Below are 13,761 nucleotides of genomic sequence, written 5' to 3' on the forward strand. Positions count from 1 at the left end.
TCTTCAGACGAAGACCAAGACATCGACCATCAGCCAGCTGGTCCCTCCACAAGCGGAGAGTGAACATTTGTTTAGTTTCCGGAAACAGACTGTTGACAAGTTAGGCTGCCTGTGTAACACGCAGACTAACAATGCTTTGGAGTTGGTGATGGGTTTCTTGAAATTAGTAGTTAAATTGATAGCAAGTTATAATATAAGAATAAGTGGAAATCTCTTTGACTGAACTGAGCTGATGTTTGATGGGGGTTTCGATTGTCAACTGATAAACCTCGGAGCTGTGTTTGTCCTCTTTCCTGCAAGGGGCCTCGCAGGAAGATGACGGGCACTGCCTCCTTCTTTAAACAAAAAGGGGGAAATGTGGATATTCTCAGCTCAGTCAGAGAGAAAGAGAAAGGTTTTCTAACCAGGCAAGAGCCTGGGAAACAGTTGGGAAAGAATGTAAATAATTCTCTAATCTATCTTGTTATTCACGTTGTTTATAGATATGCTCTGCCACTGTGCGTCATTCACTGTACACCAATGGTGTGACATGTTTTTACTCTAAGACCAATGAAATTAGTCTGCACGATGTCCTCTATATATAGAGCGGTATATTTGAAATAAATCAGAGCTCATTTTCTTTGCCTTCTGATCTGGAGTTCTCTGTTCCCGTCCTGCTCGACAGCGACAGTAAGGCTTCTATCCTCAACTGTTAATTTTTAAAGGCATGTTTCTTTGCTAACTGTACACAATCCTTTGCATATTTTGTAACTGCTATATAATAGAGATATGCCATTTCAGGATAACAAAACTCAGGAAATCCAACTAATCTCAGCTGAAATGTGATGCACTGCAAGAATTCTAATTTCTCCCAAAGGAGAAACTTAGCTTTTCAAAGGTATTATTTTCATTTGTATCCCCATTTCAAATCAGAGAAGCTGCCTGAATGTAGTGGATTTGCATGGCCAAGATTTGGTAGCGTGAGGGTGACAGGTGGTTTCTGTGAGAAGCTGCCAGAAGCTTCCTCCATGTCAAACAGAGCCAATCCTTGGTAGCTCCGAAGACAGACATGACACTGGCCAAGGCTGGGCCAATTAGAAATGGTGGTAACGCCTCCGTGATAACATATTTAAAAAGAAGAAAAAAACCAAAACATTGTGGTGCGGTTGTAATTGTGGCTAGAGAAGAGTAGGGTGAGAATATGTGAAAGGAACAACTCTGCAGACACCAAGGTCAGTGGAGAAGGACAGGGAGGAAGTGCTCCAGGCACCAGAGCTGAGACTCTGCAGCCTGTGGTGAAGACCATGGTGAAGCAGGCTGTTCCCCTGCAGCCCATGGAGATCCATGGAGATGCCTAGATCTACCTGCAGCCTGTGGAGGAGACCCACACTGGAGCAGGTGGATGCCTGGGAGGAGGCTGTGACCCTGCAGGAGGCCTGTGGAGAGAGGACCCCACACCTGAGAAGCCTGTTCTTGAAGGACTGCACCTAGTGGAAAAGTGACTGACATTGCAGCAGTTTGGGGAGGACCATTGCCCATGGAACGGACTCACTTTGCAGTGGTTCACAGAGATCTATTGCTTGTGAGATGGACTTATGTTGGAGAAATTAATGGAGAACTGTCTCCCATTGGAAGGACCCCATGCTGGAGTAGGGGAAGGACTCTTCTCCCTGAGCAGTGGGAGAAACAATGTGTGATGGACTGACCATAACCCCCATTCCCTGTCTCTCTGCACCACTGTGGTAGGAGGTAGAGCTGGAATGAGGGAGAGGTGGGGAGAAGGTGTTTTTAAGGTTTTATTTTACTTCTCATTATCCTTCTCTGATTTTGTTAGCAATAAATTCAATTAATATCTCTAATTTGAGCCTGTTTTGCCCATGATGGCATTTGATGAGTGATCTCTCCTGGTCCTCATCTCAACCCATGAACCCTTCGTTATATTTTCTCTCCCCTGTCCAGCTGTGGAGGGGAGGCATAGAGAGGTGGATGCCTGGCATCCAGCCAGTATCAGATCAACTGAAAGCATGTAAAAGCAAAAACTTCCCTCTAAAATACTTAATTTTATTAGTGAAATGGTAGCAAGGACAAGTATGCAAAGAATTTCTTTGCTCTATGCTACTTACACAGCATAAATAAGACAGTTGTTGTAAGACACAGTCCTTCACAGTCTTTCTATAAGCATACAGATTTGTCATTCTTTGTTCAAAATAAGCTGCTTACCAATCAACAGCATGTGGCTTAAACATCACAAAAATGAGTGTCTATACTTTACATGGTAAAGCATTTTCTATAGTCTTAAATGTACACAGTCTCAAGAACATAAAATCCTATTTAAAAAGTGATTAAGCATCTTACAATCAAACTGGGTTATTTTACATTCCCTGTAATATGCTTTTCTTTTTTGCTTTTGTGGTAAGAATAACTTATGCAAAGGAAAATGAAAACAAATTGAAAGCAAATAGTCAATATGGTATTATTTTGTTTTAATTGAAAGAAACAACTTCCCACGAAGTAAGGCAAGTAATTTGATTGTATTAAGTTGTTTTAAAAATAATCTACTTGATTTTATGTATAAATTTTAAAGGTATGACTCTTAAGAAATCTCACAATGATGAAACTGATTAAATTAGTTCAGAGGGTACAAGCCATGTTACAGAATCACAGAATCACAGAATGCACTAGGTTGGAAAAGACCTTTGAGATCATCAAGTCCAACCTATAACCTAACCTAACACCTCCTCATCAACTAAACCATGACACTGAGTGCCCCATCCTGGCTTTTTTTTAAACACATCCAGGGACAGTGACTCCACCACCTCCCCGGGCAGACGACTCCAGTGCGCAAGCACTCTTTCCGTGAAGAATTTTTTTTCTAATGTCTAACTTAAACTTCCCTTGGCACAGCTTAAGACTGTGTCCTCTTTTTCTGTCAGTGGTTGCCTGGGAGAAGAGACTGACCCCCACCTGACTACAACCACCTTTCAAGTAGTTGTAGAGAGTGATAAGGTCTCCCCTGAGCTTCCTTTTTTTCCAGGCTAAACAACCCCAGCTCCCTTAGCCATTCTTCATAGGGCTTGTGTTCCAAGCCCTCCACCAGCCTCGTTGCCCTCCTCTGGACGCGTTCAAGTGTCTCAGCATCCTTCCTAAACTGAGGGGCTCAGAACTGGACACAGTACTCGAGGTACTCAAGTACTCAGTGTTTTAGCTTGACAAAAATATTTGGTTTGTCATTCTCTTCTTACATGCTTTTTCTTTAAAGAATGAAAGAAAGAATCTCTACTATATAACTCCTGTGTAAATTAGAACATTTTCCAAAATTATTTATCCCCTCAGCTTTACATATGATTCCTTGCATATCACCCAACAGGTATCAGAGATGACTATGGAGAGGTAACAATTAAGGCCATCCAAATGTAGATTAAATGTCTAAAGGGCTGTCTTTGATGCAGGTGATCAGAAAATGCTTTGTATTCAGCTACTGCTTTTGTACAGTGGTGGTACTTGTAATGCATCTTTGCTTTCAGCTATAAATTTCTTCTAGTAATAAAAAAAAGTAAAAATGGAGTTTTAGTATTTTAACAAGTGAATAAAAAAATCCTTCTGAGAAATAACTTGCTTTCTTGTCTACAGTATTTTGGTGGCAAATAGCAATAGAAATAATGTAAGATTTAGATGAAAATAAGTAATCGCACAAACATTTCTGGAAAATATCACATTATTTTAAGAAGGCACTAAAGCTTCTGCTCGTGCTCCCATAGCTTTTTAAACAAGTAAGAAAAAAAATTTCATAATGGCACCTGTACTATTTGCAGCTTAACAGACACACTGCAGTACAACTCAAAACAAAGCTGTAAGTTATCATAATATCATATAAATGTGCTTACTTCTGGAAGGACAAAAATAAACAAAAAACCCAAAACAACCCCAAAATAACCCAGTAAGCTAACCTATTATCTATAACATAGCCATGTTCCTTTTTGGAACAGAAAAGTATCATGCATTGTTCAAGTACTTTAAAAGAAATAATTATTTTAAGCATAACAGTAAGAAATTGTTTTAAATAAAATCCAAGAATCTCAAGAAGTAAGAAAATGAAAAACAAACTAGTCAGTGGGCATTTAACAAAAGAACCATAAAAGTGTGTTTATGTTTACAAATAATTTTCATTTATAACAGAAGAAAATGTGTACATTTATGCACCATTTTGAAGCACATCAAACAGTACACATTGAAGGTTTTGTGGATTTTTAACCTGAAAAGTAAACCAATACAAAATTCATGAACAAGCAGAACTTTAAACAATCTTCGATGCTTATATTCAGCATGTTTTGATTGTACAGGTTTACATCTTTCAGTTTCTACTTATTCATAACAGAAAATGGCAAAACTTAAATAATTTTACAAGTAAGTACAGCCATTATGAAGATCCATGGATTTTCAGACATGAATAGTTTTGATGTCATCTGCCTTTTCAGGGTATAACTACTGGTCTGTACTCTCTTGCTTTACAGCAAGAAATTGACAAAGCTGTTACTAGAATTGGAAGAGCTACTAGTACAATCACCATGTTCATGTTGATTACCTTGATATTTTCTTCCTTGTTCTGGGAAAAAATAAGTTTCAGATTTCATCCCTTAGTTCAGTCAGAGGTCCATTTTTTGCTTTAAACCTCTTCCATTTTAATTGAATGGTTTTCGTCATTTGGTTGACAGGTCCCATTCTGTTGTAGTTTGACTTCACCAATCCTTTCTGTATCTCTATTGCCTACTTCCTTGTCAGTTTCTGAATTCTGATCCTCTTCAGTGTGATCTTTGTCCTACCAAAGATAAAATTATTAAAAAAAAAAATTCTCTTAGCATTACAAGATATGACATCCAACCAATTACTGATATTTTGATTGCCTCAATTTTTACACGCCTTGTTTCAGCAATTTTCAGAATAGAGGTATTGGGGGTTTTAAAAATTTTTAAATTAAAATTTTTTTTAAGTCTTTTTTTTTTTTAATTGGCTGAAGTTAGGTACTCATAATAACCTGTCACCCAAGAAATCATTGCCATAAAGTGATCTGTCTTTATGATCAATATTCGGGTAATACAGAACAAACAGTATTGTGGCACCTATGAGAAAAAGCTCCAGAAATCAGGATTTCAACATATTTTAAAAGTAAAACAGAATTGTAATTTTTCTTTTCTATTTTTTGTCAGGTAACTGATACATTTTAAGAGAGTTCTTGGGTAAGACAATTACTTAAGCATGTGGACAGAGTCACCTAAATCAGCTGTTTTATAACAGTTGAATAATTCTGAGTACCACAAACTACTCTTTAGAAGCATGCTGGGGTTTAAATTATAAGATTAAATATTTGAAGATGTTTCTTTTCTTAATCACACCACTTTCTATTTTGCAAGGGAAAAATCCCATACTACTCTTTCCTCAAATCTTCAGCTTTATTCCTGCAGAGTCAAATATGCAGTCCAGGACCAAAGCAACCAGGGAGAGGCTGAACTGCAGAATGAAAGTTTATTAAAAATCTTTTCAGATCAAAAGCATGTGCTGGTTTTGGCTGGGATAGAGCTAATTTTCTTCATAGGAATTAAAAAATGGGGGAAGGAGGAGCGGGGGGGGGCATTCTGAGCAATGGTGTTTATCTTCCCAAGTAACTGCTACACATGATGGAGCCCTGCTCTCCTGGAGATGGCTGAATATCTGCCTGCCCATGGGAAGGGGTGAATTAATTCCTTGTTTTGCTTTGCTTGTGTGTGCAGCATTTGCTTTCCCTATTAAACTGCCTTCATCTCAACCCACGAGTTGTCTCCCTTTTAGTCTTCTGATTTTCTCCCTCATCCCATCAGGGAGGAGTGGGTGAGAGAGCAGCTGTGTGGTGCTTAGTTGTTGGTCAGGGTTAAACCACAACAGGCAAACTAACCCTGAACCCTGCTGCTTAGTTACACAATCTCCTTTATGCCTCCCCATACAGATAGGCAGCCAGTCAACTCCTAACATATGGCACAGAACAGAAAAGAGAGAGAAACCAAAACAAAGTGTTTCAGTAACCTATTTACACAAGCTCCATCAAGTGGCAATATTTTGATAAAGAAAACAGGGGAAAAGAAAGGTGGGGAAAAGAAGGGTGAGGGAAAGAAAGATGAAGAAGGGAGGAAATTCCAATAATTGTTCCACTTGTAGCACTCCACCGTTTATCACCTGGTCACACAGCTTACCTTCAAAGTAGAGGTGCTTTTGTCAGATTTCTCCTTTCCCTCTTTTACTTTACTAATTTTTTTCTTGAAGTATTCCCTTTCTCTTCTTTCATTATTTTTATCTCTTTCTCTTTTTTTCTCTTTCTTGTTTCTGTTTAAGAAAATTTTTACTCAAATCAGAATTTGATCCCACAGCAACAAATCTACTACCAATGCATACTCTGACTGTACTGTACAGTAAATTGTACAATAACTATGAATGTTGATATCCTGGTTTGCTGTCTTTCAGAAAGGTTCAGTCACTTTCATACATAACAAAAATCCCTTCACAAAGACAAGGGAAGAGAGCTTAAGAATGCATGTGTTCAGTATACATGCTATTTGCAAAGAGCTAACAGGTTAAAAACTCTCCAGTTGAAAGCATACCAAAGATCAAATCCATAAAGGGCTTTTTGGTCTGCTTTAACTTAGAACTGAATCATACTGACCAATTGAAATTATGTGAGATAACTAATGAAAAGGCAGTAAATCAATGAAAATACTTCCCAAATTGTTTTAAATATATGTATCTCCATCCACTTTCGAGTGTTCTGCTTATTGAAAAATAGACCTTTTCCTTAGAAATGAAAATTACTAAAGAGCTTTTTCCAAAGTAAAAAACCAAAAACCAGAAGAAACACAAATTGAGTTAGCTTATTTCATAACAGTGATCTCAATATAACATTTCAGTTAAAAAAAAATACTACAACTTTTTCCTCCTTTACCGCTCATTAACTTTTATATTTACAGCAAACTGACCTTCTCGGAGAAGGAGTTTGTGAAGACTTTTTTTTGGCCGTTTTAGGAGACTTGGAGAGACTTCTACTCTTCCTTTTACATCTTTCTCTGGAGGACCAAGAAATTCAAGATCACCAAAGAAGAAAAATAAACTCAGCAACTGGATAAAACCAGAAAGCTCTTAAAATGATCTGACAGAACTAAATAAATATTCCTGAAGATAACATTATCTATGACCAATAATAGATGAACCATATAAACAAAACAAAACAAAAAATCCATATGTTTCAGTTTGATGGGAAAGGACAGAATGGAAGTGAGAAGTAGGAAAAAAAAGTTGTGCCCTTCCTTTCAGATTTTAGTTTTATGCTTATCCTCACATGCTTGTACTTGTATGTGATAACAATGGAAACACACTGAATTCACTAATCCTGTACTAAGTTTCTTCAGTCAGGAAAATAATACAATTGAAAGAAAAGACACATTAAGACAAAAGTCATAAACTTGAGCAATACAAACTTCAAAAATTAACATTGCAAGCTTAAGATCACTGGAATTCCAGTTCAGCATGACTGAAATTTAATTCCTGAATACATAAGCTAGCATTCATATCGGTTTAGTAGCAAGCAGTGCAAAATTAATCTCAAGCTGTTGTCAAAATCAAAATGAAAATGTTAATATCTATTGTTTTCCTAGCAGTCCATGCTCAGCAAACCTATGCATTATTCTATAACACACTGAAGAGCTCTTAGTATTTCACAAAACAGCTGTTTTATACAGATGTATGAAATTTGATGAAGTTGCTGTTATGGAGTTTGATCTCAAATAGAACAGAACATTAAATAACTGGTTGCAAACATACCGAGACACATATTAAAATAAACTAAAAATTGAGCAAGTAAAAGCTTCATTCAACATAAACATACTACCTATCTGTCAAAGATGACTCTTTCCTATCATCTCTTCATAGGGCAGGAAAAGCAGACAGGAAGAACCAACAAAGACAAAGGGAAGTTAAAAACTAATTGTCAGGGCATTTTAAGACACAACACAAAAGCTACACTTATGCATACCAGCTTTTGCAATTCCCACTGATTTTCTTTAATATTTAGGAAGGCCAAGAAAACAACAGTTATTAGATAAATTACAAAAGTATAAATTAAGATATACCTAGTATCACTATTTGGATTCATACTCTGACAGTATCATCTAGCTTGATCTCCTGATGCTGCACAGGACAAAAGTTCATAACTATTTTTTTTTCAGCAAGTTCTTAAGTTTGATTAAATTTTTGGCAAACAAAGATATAAAGTGGCCTCAAAATCATGGAAAGAACCTCCACAATCATTGATCAGCTGTTCATTGGTTAACATGTACCTCATTTTGAACATCCTTACACTTATCATCACCTTTTTTCAAATGGGGACATTGGAAATTAATATATTGTTGTAACATTGTTCCCACTTGGTCTACATTGAGTACATCCCCTTTATTTTGTTTTCCTGCATACATATCTGTGAGCAACCAAGTAAGCGCCCTAGTAATTATGTTCCAACTAGAAACTGTTTATGCATTAAATCTAATTTTCAGTTTCTGCTTTTCATATTTCAAGTTGAAGAACTACAGCTGTGTCTGACACCATTCCTACCTCTATGTTACATTTGTCTATAAAAAGTTTTTTGTGTGCCTGTTTTTATTCACAGTCTTAAGGAACACTAATACAGCAAAATTTAAGGAAAAATAGTTTGAAAAATTTGATACTGATTTTGTGACTCTAAATCATACACAGAATTAACACTCTTGTCTCAAAGGAAAAATTCCACAGGGTAATGACAGGAGCCAACTTCTTGTTGATTTAAATAAAGTTCACTAGAAATCACTCCAAGATTTGCCTTAGACCAACATCAGGCCTAGTGGTGCTAGAATTTTTTGAATTCTGAGACAGACAGAAGCTTTGAGGCAGAGACATTTCACAACACCTGTCTCCAACTAGTAGTACTTGGAAGAATGGTGGTAGTGTGGAATAAGTCCCCCTTTACTCCACTCTTGTGAGTGTTGAGTAATACATTCTGCGCAGGTAGCTCAGTGTGCAGCTGCAGTGTGAGCTGCAGATTAAACTCTGGGTGGTGGGAAGTAGCGGGAGCCCCAGGAAGAGGCTGTGAACTGGCACTGACCTTTTGCACAACAAAGGGCACAGGGACCTGTAGCACCAGCCAGGTGATCAGACACTCAGAGACACAGCAGGAGCTGAAGACTCAGCAGGAAGACCCCAGACTATTGTGCAGATAGACTGGAAGGATATAAAAGCCCAGGATTCGGTTGTTCAGGGTTCCTCCTTGAAGGCACCAGCTTGAGCTGTTTCTGTGTTACTGCGCCATGAATAAATTGTTTTAAGGAATCAGATGTCTGAGACTGCTATGGGAAACCTGGGGTTGAGCCGGTAACAAAATTGTATGAGAGTGGGGCGTGTAAAAAACACAATAAACTTGCTTATCAACAACCTGGACAAAGGGATAGAATGTACCCTCAGTAAGTTTGCTGATAATATTAAACTGGGGGGAGTGGCTGATACACCTGAAGGCTGTGTTGCCATTCATCAGGACCTTGATAGGCTGGAGAGTTGGGCAGACAGAAACCTAATGAGGTTCAACAAGGGTAAGTGTAGGGTCCTGCACCTGGGGAGGAATAAACCCAAGGACCAGTATAGGCTGGGGCTGACCTACTAGAGAGCAGCTCTGTGGAGAAGGACCTGGAAGTCTTGGTGGATGACAAGTTGACCATGAGCCAGCAGTGTGCCCTTGTGGCCAGGAGGGCCAATAGTATGCTGGGGTGCATTGGGAAGAGTGTGGTCAGCAGGTCAAGGGAGGTGATCCTCCCCCTCTATTTGGCCCTACTGAGGCCACATCTGGAGTTGTGTCCAGTTCTGGGCTCCTCAGTACAAGAAAGACAAGGAGTTACTGGAGAGGGTTCAGTGGAGGGACACTAAGATGATGGGGGGGTCTGGAGCATCTCTCTTATGAGGAAACACCATGGGAGATGGGCCTCTTTAGTCTAGAGAAGAGAAGACTCAGAGAGGATATCATCACTACATATAAATATCTCAAAGGTGGGTGCCAAGCGAATGGTGCCAGACTCTTTTCAGTGGTGCCCAGTGACAGAACCAGGAGCAATGGCCATAAACTAAAACACAAGTAGTTCCATCTCAACATGAGGAAAAACTTATTTATATTGTGGGTGGCAGAGCACTGGAACAGGTTGCCCAGGGAGGTTGTGGATTCTCCCTCTCAGGAGACATTCAAAACTCACCTGGACACATTTCTGTGTAACCTGCTCTAGGTGACACTGTGTTCCAGCGCAGTCTAGATCAATTCACAGCAGATTGTGGGGCTGTGTTTCCACCCCTGGGGCAGTTGGTTCCAGGTATATTGGATTCCCCTCCAAGTGAAAGCAAACTGTGGCCTGCACTCTGCCGCCAAAGGGATTGAGAAAAATGCATTAGTGATATCAGTTGTGGTACCATTTGGCTGCTTTTGATTCCAGCTAATATTGAAGTTCCAACATGTCTGGAACGGCAGCACTCAGAGGTGGTGTGACTTCATTCAGGCCACGATACTCTACTATCAGCCTCCATTCCCCATTAGATTTTCACACTGGCCATATGGGGCTGTTAACGGGTGAGTGGGTCCTGCTGATCACTCCTTGGCTCTCCAGTCAACAAATTAGTTCATGGATGGGAGTTTAAGAGTCTCAGTTGGTGCAATATTGTCGCCGATGTGCTGTCCTGGTAGCAATTGGTATTTGCTGGTCTTCAACCTGCAGCAATCTCATGATGAAGGGATCTTTGGAGAGGCCAGGCAGGGTGGATAACTGTTTGATTTTTCTCTATTCACAGCTACACCAAAAGCCCATCGATACCTTTTGGATCCTTGAAGTACCCTCTCCTGAGGTAGTCGACGCCAAAGATACAAGGCGCCTCAGGGCCAGTCACAATGGCATGCTTTTCCCATTTGTCCCCTGTTAAACTCACCTCAACCTCTAATACAGACAACTCCTGGCCTCCCCCTGTCACTCCAGAGATGCAGATGGATTCCGCACTTCCGTGCCTTGATGGCATCAGTGTGCACTGTGCACTGGTATCTACTAAAGCTTTATACTTCTGTGGATCTGATGTGCCAGGCCATTGAATACACACAGTCCAGTATACCCGGTCATCCCTTTCCTCCTCCTGGCTGAAGGCAGGGACCCTCTGTTCCTGGTCAGAGTATTCACTGTCTGACCTTTGGGATGCCAGATCAGAAGTGTCCTCACCAGGGTTAACGGAAGTGATTTCAGTTCTTTTATGTCTGGGAGATCACTGATTGCCGTCTTGTCTCTCTGCAGCAACGACATGGAGTCATTTTGGATGACCCTTTCTTAACAGCTCTCTTCCCTCTCAGTTCACAGACATGGCCTTCCAGCTTAAAGGTGGGTTAACCATCCCACTTCCTCATGCCCTCCCTCTGGTCACACAGAAAGAACCAGAGTTCGCCACATCACCTGAGCTTGGGACTTTCCTCTGACCAGAGCAGGAGAGGACCGATCTCTTGGGCTGCCCCTAAAAGCTGGGGTGCTGGCTTGTAGGGATGAGGAAGTACCCAGTGTTTCTTCTACATTTCAGATCCAGAAGGATGCCATCTCTACAGTTGGTGTATCCATTTGTGGATAATGATACCAATGATACCAAGCTGCTGGAATATAATGCAGGGGCGCTTTGAACTACCTTCCTCCACATGGCCATTGTGCAAAGGACATCCTCTGGATCTTTAGGGACTCTGTCACTTTTTAGATCACTATAGACGATTTCCAGCACTGCTACTTCTCTTAAGTACTGGATACCTTTGTCTGTAGTGGTCCACTTCGCTGGCGAGCTCACAAGATCTCCCTTAAATGGATGTCTTGCCCTCACGCTTGAGAGAAGCCATTTCCAGAGTCTGCAAATTGCTCCTTCCTTTCCAATTCCTCTTTCAATTTCCTGATCCTTAGGAACGGATCCCAGCTGTTTGGCTTCATGACCTTTTAACTACTGACTGTTGGCCCCATTATCCCAGCACCAAAGCAGCCAGGCAGAAATCTGATCACCTTGCTGGTGGCTGTAATCTTTTTGCAAGTCTCAAAGTTCTCATGAGGTCAGGGACCAAGTAACTTCAGTTTCCCATTTGATTTGCCTCACTCCTTTCAATTTCTTTGTTGAAGGTACTGCTTCTTGATCTAATCCCTCCTTTCCTACTGTTACTTCCTCCTCTTCTTCCTCCCTTACTAATTGGCAGTATGGGCTTGCAACTTGCCTTGTCCATTTTTTTGTTTTCACTACAGGGGCAATTACTGTAGTTGCTGTAGTTTGAGTCCCTGTCTCAGCCATAGTGTCCTCAAATGCAGTTTGGATTCCTGCCTCAACTATAGTCTTGTGAGAGTATTGAACAATGGCTCGGTAGGCACAGGCCAGGCTCTAGTACAGGGCAAGAAGCTGCTGGTTTTCATGGGGGTAAATAAGGCACCCTTCTATCAGTTGACAGGTCAGTTTATTAGGGTTGTTTACCTGTTTGGGTGTAAAGTCCCAGACAATGGGAGGTGATAACTACCCTAGGAACCTGACCAAATTCTTCCACAGGGCAGATTTTCAATAGCTCTTAACATAAAGGTTGTTTTCTCTTACACCAGGATGATGACAGATTGCATGAATTCCATAGCGTACCAACAGTATTAGCTAATATTATTAACAGTATTAAACAGCTTACATAAGTATGAGCAAAGACCATGGAAGTCTGCAGTACAAAATCATTCACATCCACCCTGGGCAGGGAGAAGGAGCTGTATTCACTCATCATTGTCTTAACATGTTCCCAAACTCAGCAAAACAGAGTGATAAGCAGCGCAGCTGACAAACACTGTGTCCCGCATAGGAGCTTACTACTTGATAACTACTATTTACCATTTACTATAGCATGCAATATATATATGTATAACTGCCTTTATCTTATCCCACATTTGGGCGCCAAAAGGACTGTAGTGGTTTGACCTTGGCTGGGTGCCAGGTGTCCAGTAAGCTGTTCTATCACTCCCCAGTGTGACAGGGCAGAGAATAAGATGGAAAACAACTAGTAGGTTAAGATAAGGCAGTTTACTAAAGCAAAGGAAAAAAACAAGCAAAAGTTTGTGCATGCATAAGGAAAGGGGAAAGTTAATCTCTACTTCTCATCAGCGAGTGATGTTCAGACACTTCCCGGGAAGCAGGGCTTCAGCACGAGTAGTGGTTGCTCTGGAAGGCAAACGTAGAATAACGAATGCCTCCTGTTCCTCCTCTCTCCCTTAGCTTTTATATCTGAACTGATGTAATATGGTATGTAATATCCCTTTGGTTAATTTGGGTCAGCTGGCCTGGTTGTGTCCCCTCCCAGGATCTTGCCCACTCCCAGCCCGTTGATGGGGGGAAGGAATGTTAGAGGGACAGCACTGCTCAGCAGTAGCCAAAACACTGGTGTGTTATCAATACACTTCTAGCTACCAATGCTAAGCACATCACTGTGAGGGCTGCTAAGGAAAAATGAACTCAGTCAGATCCAATACAACCTGCTTTGGCAGAAGGGTTGGAGTAGATGATCTCCAGAGATCCCTTCCAACCCTAACGAGTCTGTGATTTTGTGTAGGGAGTCAAGCAGGGCATCCACAAGCATTTGTTATATTAGGTACGGAGCCACTGGTCACAATGTTGCTTGGTCTGTTCACTTGGTTGTGGTACCTCGGCTGTGGAAAGACTGTCCAAGACAGC

The 13,761-nt window shown here is 40.6% G+C and overlaps 1 protein-coding gene across 3 annotated transcripts in view; it reads right to left on the minus strand.

Annotated features, from left to right (window-relative positions):
- Window positions 1–4,092: 4,092 nt before the first annotated feature.
- Window positions 4,093–13,761, minus strand: part of LOC128821375 (splicing regulatory glutamine/lysine-rich protein 1-like) — a 69,615-nt gene continuing 59,946 nt past the window's right edge. For all 3 annotated transcript variants that reach the window (XM_054002361.1, XM_054002363.1, XM_054002362.1), the window contains 3 exons: window positions 6,978–7,064; window positions 6,201–6,330; window positions 4,093–4,795 (listed from right to left, as the gene is read on the minus strand). In XM_054002361.1, coding sequence (XP_053858336.1) covers window positions 4,643–4,795; window positions 6,201–6,330; window positions 6,978–7,064 — 370 coding nt within the window. In that variant the 3' untranslated portion in view covers window positions 4,093–4,642. The remainder of the gene's footprint in view (window positions 4,796–6,200; window positions 6,331–6,977; window positions 7,065–13,761) is intronic.

Source organism: Vidua macroura, chromosome W (assembly GCF_024509145.1).
Source record: "Vidua macroura isolate BioBank_ID:100142 chromosome W, ASM2450914v1, whole genome shotgun sequence".
NCBI lineage: Eukaryota > Metazoa > Chordata > Aves > Passeriformes > Viduidae > Vidua > Vidua macroura.